The 17,157-nt window shown below is 47.6% G+C and overlaps 1 protein-coding gene across 1 annotated transcript in view; it reads left to right on the forward strand.

The window, feature by feature from the left end:
* STK32B (serine/threonine kinase 32B) overlaps positions 1-14,089 on the forward strand; it is a 437,513-nt gene extending 423,424 nt beyond the window's left edge. The window contains exon 12 of the mRNA XM_032135724.2: positions 12,060-14,089. Coding sequence (XP_031991615.1) covers positions 12,060-12,198 — 139 coding nt within the window. The 3' untranslated portion in view covers positions 12,199-14,089. The remainder of the gene's footprint in view (positions 1-12,059) is intronic.
* The last annotated feature ends 3,068 nt before the right edge of the window (positions 14,090-17,157 follow it).

Below are 17,157 nucleotides of genomic sequence, written 5' to 3' on the forward strand. Positions count from 1 at the left end.
TGATTTTGTATCCTGAGACTTTCCTGAAGTTGCCTATCAGCTTAAGGAGATTTTGGGCTGAGATGATGGGGTTTTCTAGATATACAATCATGTCATCTGCAAACAGGGACAATTTGACTTCCTCTTTTCCTAATTGAATACCCTTTATTTCCTTCTTCTGCCTGACTGCCCTGGCCAGAACTTCCAACACTATGTTGAATAGGAGTAGTGAGAGAGGGCATCCCTGTCTTGTGCCAGTTTTCAAAGGGAATGCTTCCAGTTTTTGCCCATTCAGTATGATATTGTCTGTGGGTTTGTCATAGATAGCTCTTATTATTTTGAGATATGTCCCATCAATACCTAATTCATTGAGAGTTTTCAGCATGAAGCATTGTTGAATTTTCTCAAAGGCCTTTTCTGCATCTATTGAGATAATCATATGGTTTTTGTCATTGGTTCTGTTTATATGCTGGATTACATTTATTGATTTGCATATGTTGAACTAGCCTTGCATCCCAGGGATGAAGCCCACTTGATCATGGTGGATAAGCTTTTTGACGTGCTGCTGGATTCGGTTTGCCAGTATTGTATTGAGGATTTTTGCATCGATGTTCATCAAGGATATTGGTCTAAAAATTCTCTTTTTTTGTTATGTCTCTGCCAGGCTTTGGTATCAGGATGATGCTGGCCTGATAAAATGAGTTAGGGAGGATTCTCTCTTTTTCTATTGATTGTAATAGTTTCAGAAGGAATGGTACCAGCTCCTCCTTGTACCTCTGGTAGAATTTGGCTGTGAATCCATCTGGTCCTGGACTTTTTTTGGTGGGTAAGCTATTAATTATTGCCTCAATTTCAGAGCCTGTTATTGGTCTATTCAGAGATTCAACATCTTCCTGGTTTAGTCTTGGGAGGGTGTATGTGTCAAGGAATTTATCCATTTCTTCTAGATTTTCTAGTTTATTTGCGTAGAGGTGTTTGTAGTATTCTCTGATGGTAGTTTGTATTTCTGTGGGATCGGTGGTGATATCCCCTTTATCGTTTTTTATTGCGTCTATCTGATTCTTCTCTCTTATTAGTCTTGCTAGTGCCCTATCAATTTTGTTGATCTTTTCAAAAAACCAGCTCCTGGATTCATTGATTTTTTGAAGGGTTTTTTGTGTCTCTATTTCCTTCAGTTCTGCTCTCATTTTAGTTATTTCTTGCCTTCTACTAGCTTTTGAATGTGTTTGCTCTTGCTTCTCTAGTTCTTTTAATTACGATGTTAGGGTGTCATTTTTAGATCTTTCCTGCTTTCTCTTGTGGGCATTTAGTGCTACAAATTTCCCTCTACACACTGCTTTGAATGTGTCCCAGAGATTCTGGTATGTTGTGTCTTTGCTCTCATTAGTTTCAAAGAACATCTTTATTTCTGCCTTCATTTCATTATGCACCCAGTAGTCATTCAGTAGCAGGTTGTTCAGTTTCCATGTAGTTGAGCGGTTTTGAGTGAGTTTCTTAATCCTGAGTTCTAGTTTGATTGCACTGTGGTCTGAGAGACAGTTTGTTATAATTTCTGTTCTTTTACATTTGCTGAGGAGAGCTTTACTTCCAACTATGTGGTCGATTTTGGAATAGGTGTGGTGTGGTGCTGAAAAAAATGTATATTCTGTTGATTTGTGGTGGACAGTTCTGTAGATGTCTATTAGGTCCGCTTGGTGCAGAGCTGAGTTCAATTCCTGGGTATCCTTGTTAACTTTCTGTCTCATTGATCTGTCTAATGTTGAGAGTGGGGTGTTAAAGTTTCCCATTATTATTGTGTGGGAGTCTAAGTCTCTTTGTAGGTCACTCAGGACTTGCTTTATGAATCTGGGTGCTCCTGTATTGGGTGCATATATATTTAGGATAGTTAGCTCTTCTTGCTGAATTGATCCCTTTACCATTATATAATGGCCTTCTTTGTCTCTTTTGATCTTTGTTGGTTTAAAGTCTGTTTTATCAGAGACTAGGATTGCAACCCCTGCCTTTTTTTGTTTTCCATTTGCTTGGTAGATCTTCCTCCATCCTTTTATTTTGAGCCATGTGTGTCTCTGCATGTGAGATGGGTTTCCTGAATACAGCACACTGATGGGTCTTGACTCTTTATCCAATTTGCCAGTCTGTGTCTTTTAATTGGAGCATTTAGTCCATTTACATTTAAAGTTAATATTGTTATGTGTGAATTTGATCCTGTCATTATGATGTTAGCTGGTTATTTTGCTTGTTAGTTGATGCAGTTTCTTCCTAGCCTTGATGGTCTTTACAATTTGGCATGATTTTGCAGTGGCTGGTACCAGTTGTTCCTTTCCATGTTTAGTGCTTCCTTCAGGAGCTCTTTTAGGGCAGGCCTGGTGGTGACAAAATCTCTCAGCATTTGCTTGTCTGTAAAGTATTTTATTTCTCCTTCACTTATGAAGTTTAGTTTGGCTGGATATGAAATTCTGGGTTGAAAATTCTTTAAGAATGTTGAATATTGGCCCCCACTCTCTTCTGGCTTGTAGAGTTTCTGCCAAGAGATCTGCTGTTAGTCTGATGGGCTTCCCTTTGTGGGTAACCCGACCTTTCTCTCCAACTGCTCTTAACATTTTTTCCTTCATTTCAACTTTGGTGAATCTGACAATTATGTGTCTTGGAGTTGCTCTTCTGGAGGAGTATCTTTGTTGCATTCTCTGTATTTCCTGAATCTGAATGTTGGCCTGCCTTGCTAGATTGGGGAAGTTCTCCTGGATAATATCCTGCGGAGTGTTTTCCAACTTGGTTCCATTCTCCCCGTCACTTTCAGGTACACCAATCAGACGTAGATTTGGTCTTTTCACATAGTCCCTTATCTCTTGGAGGCTTTGTTCGTTTCTTTTTATTCTTTTTTCTCTAGACTTCCCTTCTTGCTTCATTTCATTCATTTCATCTTCCATCACTGATACCCTTTCTTCCAGTTGATTGCATCGGCTCCTAAGGCTTCTGCATTCTTCACGTAGTTCTTGAGCCTTGGCTTTCAGCTCCATCAGCTCCTTTAAGCACTTCTCTGTATTGGTTATTCTAGTTATACATTCGTCTAATTCTTTTTCAAAGTTTTTAACTTCTTTGCCTTTGGCTTGAATTTCCTCCTGTAGCTCGGAGTAGTTTGATCCTCTGAAGCCTTCTTCTCTCAACTCGTCAAAGTCATTCTCCGTCCAGGTTTGTTCCGTTGCTGGTGAGGAACTGTGTTCCTTTGGAGGAGGAGAGGTGCTCTGCTTTTTAGAGTTTCCAGTTTTTCTGCTCTGTTTTTTCCCCATCTTTGTGGTTTTATCTACTTTTGGTCTTTGATGATGGTGATGTACAGATGGGTTTTTGGTGTGGATGTCCTTTGTCACTTTTCCTTCTAACAGACAGGACCCTCAGCTGCAGGCCTTTGGGAGTTTGCTAGAGGTCCACTCCAGACCCTGTTTGCCTGAGTGTCAGCAGTGGTGGCTGCAGAACAGCAGATTTTTTGTGAACCATAAATGCTGCTGCCTGATCGTTCCTCTGGAAGTTTTGTCTCAGAGGAGTACCCAGCCGTGTGAGGTGTCAGTCTGCCCCTACTGGGGGGCGCCTCCCAGTTAGGCTGCTCGGGGGTCAGGGACCCACTTGAGGAGGCAGTCTGCCTGTTCTCAGATCTCCAGCTGCGTGCTGGGAGAACCACTACTCTCTTCAGAGCTGTCAGACAGGGACATTTAAGTCTGCAGAGGTTACTGCTGTCTTTTTGTTTGTCTGTGCCCTGCCCCCAGAGGTGGAGCCTACAGAGGCAGGCAGGCCTCCTTGAGCTGTGGTGGGCTCCACCCAGTTCGAGCTTCCAGGCTGCTTTGTTTACCTAATCAAGCCTGAGCAATGGTGGGCGCCCCTCCCCCAGCCTGGCTGTGGCCTTGCAGTTTAATCTCAGACTGCTGTGCTAGCTAGCAATCAGCGAGACTCGGTGGGCGTAGGACCCTCCAAGCCAGATGCAGGATATAATCTCCTGGTGTGCCGTTTGTTAAGCCCACTGGAAAAGCGCAGTATTAGGGTGGGAGTGACCCGATTTTCCAGGTGCCATCTGTCACCCCTTTCTTTGACTAGGAAAGGGAACTCCCTGACCCCTTGCACTTCCCGAGTGAGGCGATGCCTCGCCCTGCTTCAGCTCGCGCACAGTGCGCTGCACCCACTGTCCTGCGCCCACTGTCTAGTGAGATGAACCCGGTACCTCAGATGGAAATGCAGAAATCACCCGTCTCCTGCATCGCTCACACTGGGAGCTGTAGACCGGAGCTGTTCCTATTTGGCCATCTTGGCTCCACCGACCTATAATCCCTAGTTTTACATAAGAAAGCTGAGGCTAAGAAGATAAAGTGACTTGACTAACATAACTCAAGTAGAAAGTGTTGAGAGCCAGGATGTGAGTTGAGTTCTTCCCTGCTCTAAAAATTCTCACTGCCTCTTTAAATGTCTCCATTCTGTTCTTGCTGCCACCATCCACATGCAGTGACAGCTGTGGTACAGTGAATGAACTTTAACTTGAAGGTCAAAAACAGAGGGATATTGACATCTTCCAACCTGTGAAAGGTGACCAAGTGGCCAACTGCTAGGAAATGCAATCTTTGGAATCATCCCTCTCAAGATAGTTTGTAATAGGATATTTTGTAAGTCTGTGTTTAACTGTTTGTGAAGGGCGACAGGCTAGTCAGAGACAACACCGGTGGCAGCCAAGAGATCTCTATTGGAGAGGTAGTGGTCAGGTCGCACGGGGGAGAGAGCTGCTGGGGCTGAGTATTTATGTCCTTTAGGGTGATGTGGTGATTGGTGATTGGTCAAAGGGCGGGACCTCGGGGCTAGCAGGAGGTGTTTCCTTTGATTGGGTGCTTATTTGGCGGGCTGTGCTTGGTGGGTTTACGGGGCACCAAGTGGAGGGGGAAGAACCTGGAACTGATGCCTAAGATGGCGTCTTTGATTTATCCAACATTCCTCCCTTTTTATTGGTTTAAAATGGAAAGTGGGCATCGTCCTCTATCTGGCTGCTTCCTGCTGAGAAGGGGCGTTGTGAGGGGGAAAGTGGAAGGGAGTTTGGCTTGGGAGGGTTGGGGTATAGTAGGAGTATGATTCTGAGCAGTAGGGATAAAATTTCTTGGGGTGTGCCTTGTAGGTAGAGGTCGTTGAGTGCGGTGAGCCACCCTAGAGGTAAGGTTGGATCATCGATGAGCCAGCTGTGGGTGTGGAGATTGGTTAGGAACTGATGGAACTGGTTAGTGTCCATCTTTAATAACCTGGGGGTGGGCTATGGAGCTGTAGGAAAATAAAATGACAGTTTAATTTAGGGTGTGGGTTGTAGGAGGCTTTAAGCAGACATACCCTTGTAGAGGCAACTTGTGAAGGCGAGCTGTTGATGGACGGGGTGTCAGCACTCTGTGAGGTTTTCTCTAGAGCCAGTTGTGTCTTCACACGTTGCTAGAAGTTGGTAGTTTCTAAGGAGAAGCTGGCTAAATGTTTGGTTAAATATTGAACCTAGTAAGGCAAGGGAGTAGAGCACAGAACGCTAGGGCCCCCAGTAATGGGCCTAGGAAGGAAAGAAGCCAAGCCCTGAGAGGGGGTTTAAGAGTGTCCCAGAGGGAGGAACATGCATGATGGTGGGACTTTAGGCTTCTGGAATGGGCGGAAGGGATGGCACTTTGGAAATGCGGAGTTTGAGAGGGCTGTGAGGTATGGGTGTGCAAGTGTATTTTGTGGAATTTGAGGAGGCGGCTAGACTTCTTGTTTGATCTGGGTTCGTGGCTGGTTTTAACCTGGAAATGTGAAGCCAAGGAGTTAGATGCCCTGGTGATTCTTGGAGCTTAGTGGCAGTAGGGGTGCAAAGCACAATTTGGAGGGGCCCTTTCCACTTTGGGGTTAGTGGGGCTACTTGTGTGTGGCTTGGTAGAGAGTAGAAAACCCATTCTCCTGGCTTGAGGGGAAATGGAGGTTGTGGGTTGGTGGCATCGGGAAGGAGGCAGTCTTGCCTTTTCCATAGCTCACCACGGATGAAGGACAGGAGGGGGTAGCTGATGCCTGCTGGGACTATTTTTGAAGTGGGCTCAATGCCAGGTGGGAGTGCCAGGCGACCATACATGATTTCAAAAGGGGACATAAGGGAAGGCTTTTTTGGCAGAACTCGGAGTCGGAACAAAGCTGTAGGCAATAGCTTAACCCAGTCTAGATGTAATTCTAAGGAGAGTTTGGTAAGGGTCTCTTTGAGTGTGCAATTGGTTCGTTCAACTTTCCCTGAGGACTGGGGGTGATATGGGATATGGAAGTGCCAGGGGATATTAAGTGTAGTTGTTATGTCTTGTGAAATGTGGGAAGTGAATTTAGGGCTGTTGTCAGTTTGAAGAGAGGTTGGGATTCCGAATCTTGGGATAATTTCTGATAAAAGGATAGAGGCAACTGTGCTGGCTCTTTTGTTTGTGGTCGGGAATGCTTCAGCCCACCCGGAAAAGGTATCTACGAGGACTAAGAGATAGCTAAGTTTTTTTACGGGGGGCATATGAGTGAAATCTAGTTGCCAATCACTTCCCGGAATATGTCCTCTGGATTGGTGAGTTGGGAAAGGTCCCGGCCTTAGTGGGGTTTGTGGGTTTGTACGTTGACAAATGGAGCAGGTAGATGTGAGCTGTTGGAGGAACTGTAGATCTGAAGAATCAAGGGTGAAGAAGGAGCTTAGAAATGTTTTTAATGATTGGGGGCTTCTATGGAAGATAGAGTGGAGGTATGAAAAGAGGGTGTGCTTTGGGAGGTTAGGTGGCTGTGAGTGTTGTGGAGGGTCTTGTGTGTACTGTGAAGGGTTTGGAAGTCTGTTTGTTGTTATCATGATTGTGCGGGGCAGAAACGACAGCACTGCCTGTTTTGCCTCTTGGTCAGCTTTATTATTGCCTTGCGTTATTGGGGACGAGTCGGCTTGGTGGGACTTGCAGTGGACTATTCCTATTTTGGTAGGAAGTAGAGAGGCTTGGAGAAGGCATGTGATGAAGGTAGCATTGGTGATAGATGTTCCTTTTGTTGTGAGTAGTCCTCTCTCTTTCCAAATGGCAGAGTGGGAGAGTAAGATGTGGAAAACATATCTGGAGTCTGTGTATAGTGTGAGTGAGGAGTCTGCTGCCAGTTGGAATGCTCGAGTGGCTGCTATGAGTTCAGCTTGTTGGTTAGTAGTTTGGGAGGGCAGGAGCTTCGCTTCAATGGTCTGGGTTAGGGAGACTATAGTGTACCCTGCTAGGTGCTGTCTGTTTAATGAGAAGGAGCTACCATCGGTAAACCATGTGTGATCTGGGCTATCTAAAGGTCCTTCAGAGATGTGGCTTGGACACGGTAGGAGGGACTCTAAAGTCTCAATACACTTATGTAAAGAGGGGGTTTGTGAAAGAGGTAAGAGGGTGGTGGGATTGAGGGGCACGCAGGATTGGAATGAAACAGTAGGATCATGTAGGAAAGAGACAAGTAGTGACAGGACGCGGCAGGCGGGGAGTGTTTGCAGGCTCTTGTATGTTAGAAGGTCCTTTAGTTGGTTGGGGGAGGTGATGGTAACGTTGGCCCCAAATGTGAGTTTTTTAGATTCTACGACCAGCAAGTAGGCAGCCGCCAAGGCCCAGAGGCAAGGGGCCCACCCTCGCACGGTGGGGTCCAGTTGTTTGGACAAATATGCTACTGCAGCGAATGTGGGTCCTTGCATTTGTCCCAAGACTCCTAGGGCTAGGCCATGGTGCTTGTGGACGTATAAAACAAAAGGTTTTTCTAAATTTGGAAGGTGTAGAGCTGGAGCTCTTAACAGTGCTTGTTGAAGTGAGTGGAAAGGTCGTTGGGCTGCGGAATCTATGGGCTCGGATGGGGCTCCTTGAGACAGGTCGTAGAGGGGTTTTGCTAGGAGGGAGTAGTTAGGGATCCATGTTCTAAAGTAGCCTGCTAGTCCTAAGAATGAGAGGATTTCTTGTTTTGTTTTGGGGATGGGGAGGTTTTTGATGAAACTTTTGCAATCTAATGTTATGGCCTTTGAGTCTTGAGAGAGAAGGACTCCTAGATAGGTGACTTGTGTTAATGAGAGTTGGACCTTTTGAGGGAATACTCGGTAGCCTTTGTCTACGAGGAAATTGAGAAGGGAAGTAGTGTCGGCCTGGGAGACGGCTAGAGAAGGACTGCACAAAAGGAGATCATCTACATATTGCAGGAGGACGGATTGGGGAAGTCTCAGTGTTTTTAGGTCTGAAGCTAGGGTTTGGCCAAAAATGTGAGGGCTATCTCTGAACCCTTGGGGAAGAATGGTCCATGTCAGTTGTTGTGACTGTTTGTTTGGTGTCTGGGTCAGTCCAGGTGAAGGCAAAGAGATCTTGTGATTGGGGGGAGAGAGGAATGGTGAAGAAAGCATCCTTGAGATCAACCACTGAGAAGTGTGTGGTGCTTGGAGGAATTGAGGACAAGAGAGTATAGGGGTTGGGGACTAGGGGGTGAATGGGTTTAACGGCTTCATTAATGAGCCTGAGGTCCTGAACGAGGCGGAATGTGCCATTGGATTTTTTTACTGCAAGAATGGGGGTGTTGAATGGCGAGTGGGTCTAAGGAACCCCTTCCTGAGGAGATTGAAGATAACTGGTTGTAATCCCCTCAGACTAGAGGTGGGGAGAGGATATTGGGGTTGGCTGGGAAAGTGATGTGGATTTTTGAGGGAGATTTGTATGGGGGTGCATAGTGCTAACAAAGGGGTGGTAGCATCCCAAACTACAGGATTGACACCTGTTGGGAGCGAAGGCGGAGATAGGAGCAGGAGCCTGGTATATGGAATCAGCAACTAGGGCAATGAGTGAGGTGGATTTTGGGGGGGTGGCTGGATTAAAGGTGATAGAGGTTTTGAATTTAGAGAGGATAGCCCTTCCTAGTAGGGGAAGGGGGCACTGGGGCATGACTAGGAACTGGTGAGAGAATATGTGGCCGGAGAAGGTGCAGGAGAGAGGAGGGGTGGCTCTCGGACGTATGGTTTGGCCTCCAACCCCGACTATAGGAGATCCAAAAAGGGAAGTGACACCCTACAATTCCCTCAAAACCGAGAAGGTAGCTCCGGTGTCAAGGAGAAATGTGATAAGCCGTCCATCTACTGTTAACGAGACCCTGGGCTCCTGAGTAGTGAGGATTTGTGTCGGGAGAGGAGTCCCAAGGCCCCATCAATCTTCGATGGCCAGACCTAGGAGGTCGGGTTTAGAGCTGGAGGCTGGCCTGGCTCCCCTTTGGGGCCCGGGGCAGTCTACGGCCCAGTGGCCAGACAGGTGGCATTTGGGGCGTGGCATTTGGGGCATGGCTTGTTGGGGGGACAGGGATTTGGGCACTGCCAGGCCCAATGTCCCTCCTTTCCACATTTAAAGCAGGGACCAGGGGGCTCATGTGTGGGCCGATGACCAGACAACGCCTTGTGGCTGTGTGATTTTATTATGGGCTGAGAAGGGGCCTGGAGGGCCTGTGCTAATAATTGGTATTTTTGTTTTCTTGCCTTCTCGTCCCAGTTATGATAAACCATGAATGCCGTTGCTAGTATCTCGGATTGGGGAGTGAAGGGGCCTCTGTCTAGGTTTTTTAATTTGTTTCGGATATCAGGGAAGCTTTGGGCAAAGAAGTGGGACATGAGGAGTTGTTGTCTACCGTTGGGGGTTTCGGGATCTATAGTGGTATATTGTTGAAGTGCCTTTGTAAGGCAGTCAAGGAAAGCGGATGGGTTTTCATGTTTGTCCTGTATTATTTCATGAAATTTTTCAAAATTGACTGCCTTCTGAGCTGCTTTACGCGGTCCAGCTATTAGGCAAGTGGCGAAATGGTCTCGGGCTGCTGTGCCGTTTTGTGTGTTATAGTCCCAGTTGGGCTCCTGTTCTGGCACCGCCTGCGCCCCCAGTGGCAGGGCTGGGGCTGTTTGGTGGACCTCATCTGCATGAGCACGAGCATGTTCCCAAACTCGCCTACGCTCTTCAGGAAGAAGGGTGTTAGAAAGGACTGTGTAGATGTCATAGAAGGTGAGGCTATAAGCTTGGCAAAGGTACTGAAATTCTTTGATGTATGAAGAAGAGTTAGAGGTGTAAGAACCTAAACGTTTTTCTATTTGAGATAGGTCAGCTATGGAGAAAGGGACGTGGATGCGAATGATGCCCTCTGCCCCGGCCACTTCTCTGAGGGGGGCGAGAACAGGATGGGAAGATTTTGAGCGAGTAATGGGAGGACTAAACGACGAGGAGAGGGCGGGCAGTGAGGAGGGTGAGGAGGCGGAAGTGGGGGGAGGGGAAGCTGTTGGATGTTGGGGTTGGACGGCAGCCGGAAGGGTGGCGGCCGGAAGGCGGGGCGGAGGGTGGTGGTATGGCGGGGGCTCGTCAGCTGGGTCGAAGTCGGGGGCAGAGGGAGGGGTTGGCAGTTTAAGAGTGGCAAGGAGCTGTTGGGGTTCGCAAGGGAGGCAGAGGTTAGGTCTGTCCCGTAGGAGGAAGAAGCCATGAATATATGGGATCTCTACCCATTTTCCTGTTTGCACGCAATAGTTGTAGAGATCCCGAAGAAGATTAGGATTGAGAGAGCCATAAGGAGGCCATTTGTTTTGGTTGTCTAGGGGATAGGTGGGCCAATCTTGAGTACAAAACTTAATTAGGTGTTTTGGTTTGATGTCTGAGGCGAGGCCAAGGGCCGACAAATTATTTAGGAGACATTGTAGCGGGGAGTCGGCCGGCAGGGATGCAGAGCCTCCCATAATGAGAGGAAGGAATAGACGGCAATGAGCTAGGCAGGGCGCCCCCTGCTGGCTGCTTGCCGCGGAGCAAGTCAGAGCCTCCGGATCGATCGTCACCGAAACGGAAGGACTGAGGAGCCTCTGAGAGGCGGGAGGCCGTGGGTCCCCTGGTACCAGGATTTTAACGAGCGAAGGAGAGGGGCCCAGGCCGGAGACGCGAGGAGGAGAGGGAGAAAACTCTGTTCCCTGCAGGCCGAGGTGGAAGTGAATGACAGGGGCCTACCACTGCCGTAAGGGCGTCGGGCAAAATGTGTCCATCATGGGAGCGGCTAGGGTCTGGCGATTTGCCCGAGAGGTAGGCCCGGGAGGGGAAAACTTACCGAGATGAGGCCGGTGGTGGGCGAAGAGCTCCGTGAACAGGAAAATGGGTGGAAGCTGGCCGGAGGTCTAGACTGAGCCTGGGAAGGGGATCGGGGTCCCACCTAAAGGTGGGGAATCCCAATCCGAGTCACAGCACCAAAATGAAGAGCAACAGGCTAGTCAGAGATGACACCGGTGGCAGCCAAGAGATCTTTATTGGAGAGGTAGCGGTCAGGTTGCGTGGGGGAGAGAGAGAGAGAGAGCTGCTGGGGCTGAGTATTTATGTCCTTTAGGGTGATTGGTGATTGGTCAGAGGGTGGGACCTCGGGGCTAGCAGGAGGTGTTTCCTTTGATTGGGTGCTTATTTGGCGGGCTGTGCTTGGTGGGTTTAGGGGGCGCCAAGTGGAGGGGGAAGAACCCAGAACCAATGCCTAAGATGGCGTCTTTGATTTATCCAACAGTTTGGATATTTGTTTGTGGGATTATTTGATTAGTGCCTGTCTCCCCTTTTGACAGTGAGCTCCTTGAGGACAAAGAATATGACTGTTTGGCTTGCCAGAGGATCCCCTGCTCCTAGGCATGGTGGCTGGTACACTAGTGGGCATTTAATACACGTATACTGAATGAATGACACCTGGGACTCACCACCTTTACTGACTGTGAGCTTGGGCAATATAAATATATGGTACATACAAAAATATAAATATGTGATCTCAAGTAAACATCACAAGGAACCACAAGATGGGAATTATTATCTCCATTCTATAGACAGAGAAATCACTATGCATTAAGTAACTCACCCAAGTGTACCTGAGCTGTGCTTTGATCCAAGGCCCATCTGGCTCCAGTGCACAGTACCCTGGATGCCTTAATGATCAATCTTCCCAGGCAGGGGAAGGTTTGAGCTGAAGGCTCCACAGTTGCCCTGCCTGCCCAGTGTGTCTCCTGGACATGCCTGCCCAAGCCCATGCCGCACCACTAACTAACTCAGATCTGTGCTTGTTTGCAGGCTCAGGAGGCAGCAGGGACAGGGCAGCCAGCTCTTGGACACCGACAGCCGAGCTGGAGGCCAGGCCCAAAGCAAGCTCCAGGACGGGTGCAACAACAACCTCCTCACCCACACCTGCACCCGTGGCTGCAGCAGCTAAGCCCACACTTGTTGCTGCTCAACAGGACTGCACTCGTCTCTGCCCTGCCCACCCAGAGCCCCTCTTTGTGCCCTGATGGTCCCTGTCTCACCCCTGAAAACATCAGATGCAGAAAAAGCCCTGGACTTGGAGCTGGGAAGCCTGGGTTCTGGTCCCATCTCCATGACTGACTCAGGTGTGACCTCAGACAAGTCACGCCCTCTCTGTGCCTCAGTTTTCTGCATCTGCTAAAGGGGTTAAACACTTCTGCCCCACTTCAAATGACAAGATTATGGGGAGAACCCAATTAGGTAGGAAACATGAAAAACCTTTGATAGTTATAAAATCATTTTTACATGCAAAATATAACCTTAATATTTGAAGTGACCCCCATTCCCCAAAGCAATCAGACCGTCATGACTTTGCAATTTGGCACATCCTAGCTTGTTAGAGGGCACTTTCGAAAAACACAACCCTGACAGCAAAATAAAGGTCTGATATGTTGGCCCCTTCTATGGAAACAACGCTGCCAAATCCTGGAGCAAAACCTGAAGTGTCTTCATGTGCATTCTCTGGCAGGCCACAGTCCTGAGCTTGTAAGGGTGCAGCATGCAGACCAGCCTTGTCCCCAAGGTCTCAGCGCTGCGGTCTCACTCCTCCCCTCATTTAAGAAGACTATCCTTACCTTTTAATTTCAGCAGTCCTCACCCCCACCGTATCCCCAGTGCTTGGATGGCACACAGGTGTCCATTCAGATGAGAGTCGGGTCGCTGAGCGTTGGTTACTCCTACGGAGTGTAATCGGCACCCCATCCAACTGGCCCGAAAGCCCAGACCTGCAGCAGAACTCTCCAACTCTATCAATCAGCTTTCAGGGTTTTCTCTCCTGGGAAGGGTGTAAAATCAGCTTGTCAGCATCTTCGTACAGAGAGTACCCAATCGGTATTGGTGGGGCGGCTCCCTATTTATACATTAGGAAGCACGGGTGCTTAGAAAGTTTATTTCAGGAGGAAAATGGGTTCACACAAAAAGCAAACTACGTTCTGATCGGCTCAGGGAGAAGCTTGCCTTTGAACTGGAAGATGCTGGGATGAGCAGGGAAAGCTTAGACTTGACTTTGGAGTCAGGTTTGTGTTCAGAATCCAGCCCTGCTGGCTACTAACCGGGAGACCTTAGGCAAAGCATGCAATCGCTCTGAATGGCAGTTTCCTCATTTTTAAACAGGGACAATAAAACTAACATTGCAGGGGAGTTATAGGGTTAAATAAGATCCTGTGTGTAACCCCAAGCATTGGATGACTCATGGACTTTTTTGTCAGCATAATCATCATCATTATTTAGATACTTTCTTCCTTCACTCACCCGGCAGGTCAGTTTTCTGTGCAAACAAGCCTCCTGTTTAGGATTCTTCCAAATGTTCTTCCTGGAGTCTTTGATATTTGTTACATCCTGCTGAAGTTCGATTGTGTTTGTATTTTTTCATCTGACTTCCATTTTTCACTTTTTATATGATTACTCAATCCTTGGGGCTGTCCGTGTCATCTCTTAGATTTCTTAAAAGACATTTTAATGTATGGTTAGGTTTCATATTTTTGTTTTTTAAAAAAGAAATAGTCATTGTTTTCCTCCTTTGAACTGAGGCTATTTCTGGATTGTGTGCTCCTCGTCAGTTGACTTGTTTTGCACACTTTTCTTTACTTCATGTTCCCATGAACAACCGTCCTGCTACCCACCTCCCCCAGGAAATAAGGGGCCTGCTCCTCTCCTCACTGTGACCCTGGAGGCTCTTAAATTTTTTTTATTGGGCTGAGTTCACGAATTAGGGGCAGGAGCTGGAAGTCGCCCTAGGAACACCAGATTTCCTGGTTCTGTTCAAGTTGGCATTTCTTGTTTGGAATAAACTATTTCTTGGACATTGCTTCTCACCACTTTGTTCTTAATTCAGGGTTGGGTGGGATGGGCCACGTTCCTTTTAGCGTGAAGAGACTCAAGTTTAATTAGAAACACAAAAACGGGCATGGTTGGTGGTGTGGACGCCAAGCCAATGATGGAATCACTTTGACTGGTGGTATGGACACCAAGCCACAGATGAAATCAGACTTAGCTTGGCAATTCAAGGCTCTATCTAACTTGATCACAAGCTACATGATTATTGTTACTATTTTGTATTTCCTAAGGTACCATCTATTCACTAAGGAAAAAGTACAGAAAATTCTTCATCCAGAGAAAGACACTCTTTAACATTCCCTCAAATTACCACTCAAACCTTTATACAGCACACACACAGGTGCAAATGAACCACTGTTTTCCTTTCCATACAGACTTCTTGATTTTCCACTTTCCTGCTTTCATTTGTCCTGTTCTCTCTACTGGGGATGCCTTTCAGCTCTCATCTGCACATATTAAAATTGGCCTTTCTCAAAGGCCAATTCCATTTCTCCCATGATGTTTTCCGGGGCTTATGGCACCACCCACCCAAGCTAGATGCCACCTCCTCCATGAACACTCACACACACTTGCTGTCACTCACGGCTCTGCTCGCTGACAACTGCACCATCGCATTACTCTCACCCATGCCTCACCCTCCTTACCTTCAGGCTCCCTCAAAGAAGCCAGGTCAGATTCACGTCCGTCTCCTCACCCCATCCTCCTGTCCTGACAGTGCCTGGCTCCTAAGGAGCAATCAACAAACACTCTGCTTAGGGACAACTTACTTTTGGCACCCTCCTGTCTTCCACCTGGCTCCACTGTCACTTCCCAGAGCTTTTTCCTCTGCAGGTGCCAGTGTTTCCCAGGGTCTACCCTCCAGTGGCATGCTCAGTCCCCATTCACCCCCTTCAGAGCCACCTTTCCATGATCTCCAAGTTCCAAATGAGTTTCGCCCTTCCCTCATCTGAACCCCCACTCCCAGTAGAGCACTGGCAAGAAAGCAATCTGACTAAAGAAATCCATTCCCATGCAAGAATTTGTGTTAGGATTTACCTTGTGAATGGAAATTCAGGTGCACCGGGGCCAGCTGTAGACCAGTGGTGCACCAGGACATGCTGACAAAACCGAGTCAGGGTCCACGCTGTGAGTAGCAAGGATCTAGAACTTCTGCCTGTGGCCAAACCAGCCATGCCTGTTGATTTCTGTATCGTGTGTGGTTGTTCTCTTGCTACAACTGCAGTGCGGAGCAGCTGCAACAGAGACCCTGTGGCCCACGATGCTGAAAATATTTATCACCTGGCCCTTTAGAGAACAAGTTGCAGAGTCCTGATCTAGAAGACACATCTGGGACACTAAGTGCATAGATGGCAAATGCACATTTGCTTCGCTCACCTGCAAAAGCCAGGGGGTCCCAGAGCTTGGCAATTCAGCCCTGTGGGTTCCCAGGGGGAAGAATTTGCAGGGGAATGTATAGTCGATTTGCCCTCATCGGTTGACCTTTGAGCTTTTTCCAAACTGGGGCCTTAACCAGTAACACTTCCCAGGTCAGTATTATTGAAAGTCTCTGTATTACTCTGTTCTCACATTGCTATAAGGAACTATCTAAGACTGGGTAATTTATAAAGAAAAGAGATTTAATTGACTCACAGTTCCATAGGCTGTACAGGAAGCCTGGCTTGGGAAGCCTCAGAAAACTTAGAATCATGGCAGAAGGCAAAGGGGAAGCAGGCATGTCTTACGTGGCTGGAGAAAAAGGAAGAAAGAGTAAAGGGGGAGGTGCTACATACTTTTAAACAACCAGATCTTGTGAGAGAACTCACCATCAGGAGAACGGCTGGAGGGAAATCCACTCCCATGACCCAATCACCTCCTGCCAGGCCCCTCCCCCAATATTGGGAATTCCAATTTCAAATGAGATTCGGGGCCGGACCCCATGGCTCACGCCTATAATCCCAGCAATTTGGGAGGCCAAGGTGGGCAGATCAACTGAGGTCGGGAGTTCAAGACCAGCCTAGCCAACATGGTAAAACCTCATCTGTACTAAAAATACAAAACAATTAGCTGAGAGTGGTGGCACATGCCTGTAATCCCAGCTATGCAGGAGGCTGAGGGAGGAGAATTGCTTGAACTCAGGAGATAGACATGGCAGTGAGCCGAGATCACGCCACTGCACTCCAGCCTGGGTAACAGAGTGAGATTCCATCTCAAAATAAATAAATAAATAAATAAGATTTGGGTGGGACATAAATACAAATCATATCAGTCACCCTCTTCTTGTGACCCTCCTCCCAGGTAACCAGGCACTCCCAGAAGTCCTCTACACAATCTCTGCTTCATGTAGTTTGGTTTCCATGGTACTTGTCACACTGCCCAGTTGATGGTTTTGTGTCCCACTTCTCCCCGCCGCAGGCTGTGGGCTTCATAGGGTGGGCTATGCACAGGCGGCCCCCAGCACAGAGCTGCCTCAAGGCGGGTCCTCAGTCGATACAGAAGTTGCACAGACACGCTCACCCTAGCCCCCAACTTGAGCGATGTTTAGCAAACACCCATCACTTTGATGATTCAGCCCATGCACTGTGCCTCTCCTGTGGCATCATTTGCTATCTGTCCCCTTTCCTCTTCCAATCTCAAACATGAAATCACAGCACAGTCTCTTCCATGTTTAATTAGTGACTGCCACAAAGAACAGATAATCTGTTTCTTCCTGGGTGATCACAGACAAACATGATTAATGCATTTCCCTCTCGGTGTCTCTGCATTTCATGTTTATCCCCTGCCTCTCTCAACACCCGTTTTCTAATTCTTTCCACCCAGCAGGGAGAGTGGCAAGTCACACATGAGCCTTTCCTGGGAAGCATAGCTGCTATCCTTGCATCATCCTAATTCTAAAAATCGATTTGTGCAGCCACTTTCTGTGCTTAATTCAATAGCATTTTCTAAACAGAAATTAATTTCACACATTGTTTTAGTCTGAATGTTTTGTGTCCTTCTAAATTTCATATGTTGACATGTCAACCTCCAGGGTGATGATATTGAGAAGTAGGGTCTTTGG

The sequence above is a fragment of the Hylobates moloch genome, unplaced genomic scaffold (assembly GCF_009828535.3).
Source record: "Hylobates moloch isolate HMO894 unplaced genomic scaffold, HMol_V3 SCAFFOLD_17, whole genome shotgun sequence".
In the NCBI taxonomy this organism is placed as follows: Eukaryota; Metazoa; Chordata; class Mammalia; order Primates; family Hylobatidae; genus Hylobates; species Hylobates moloch.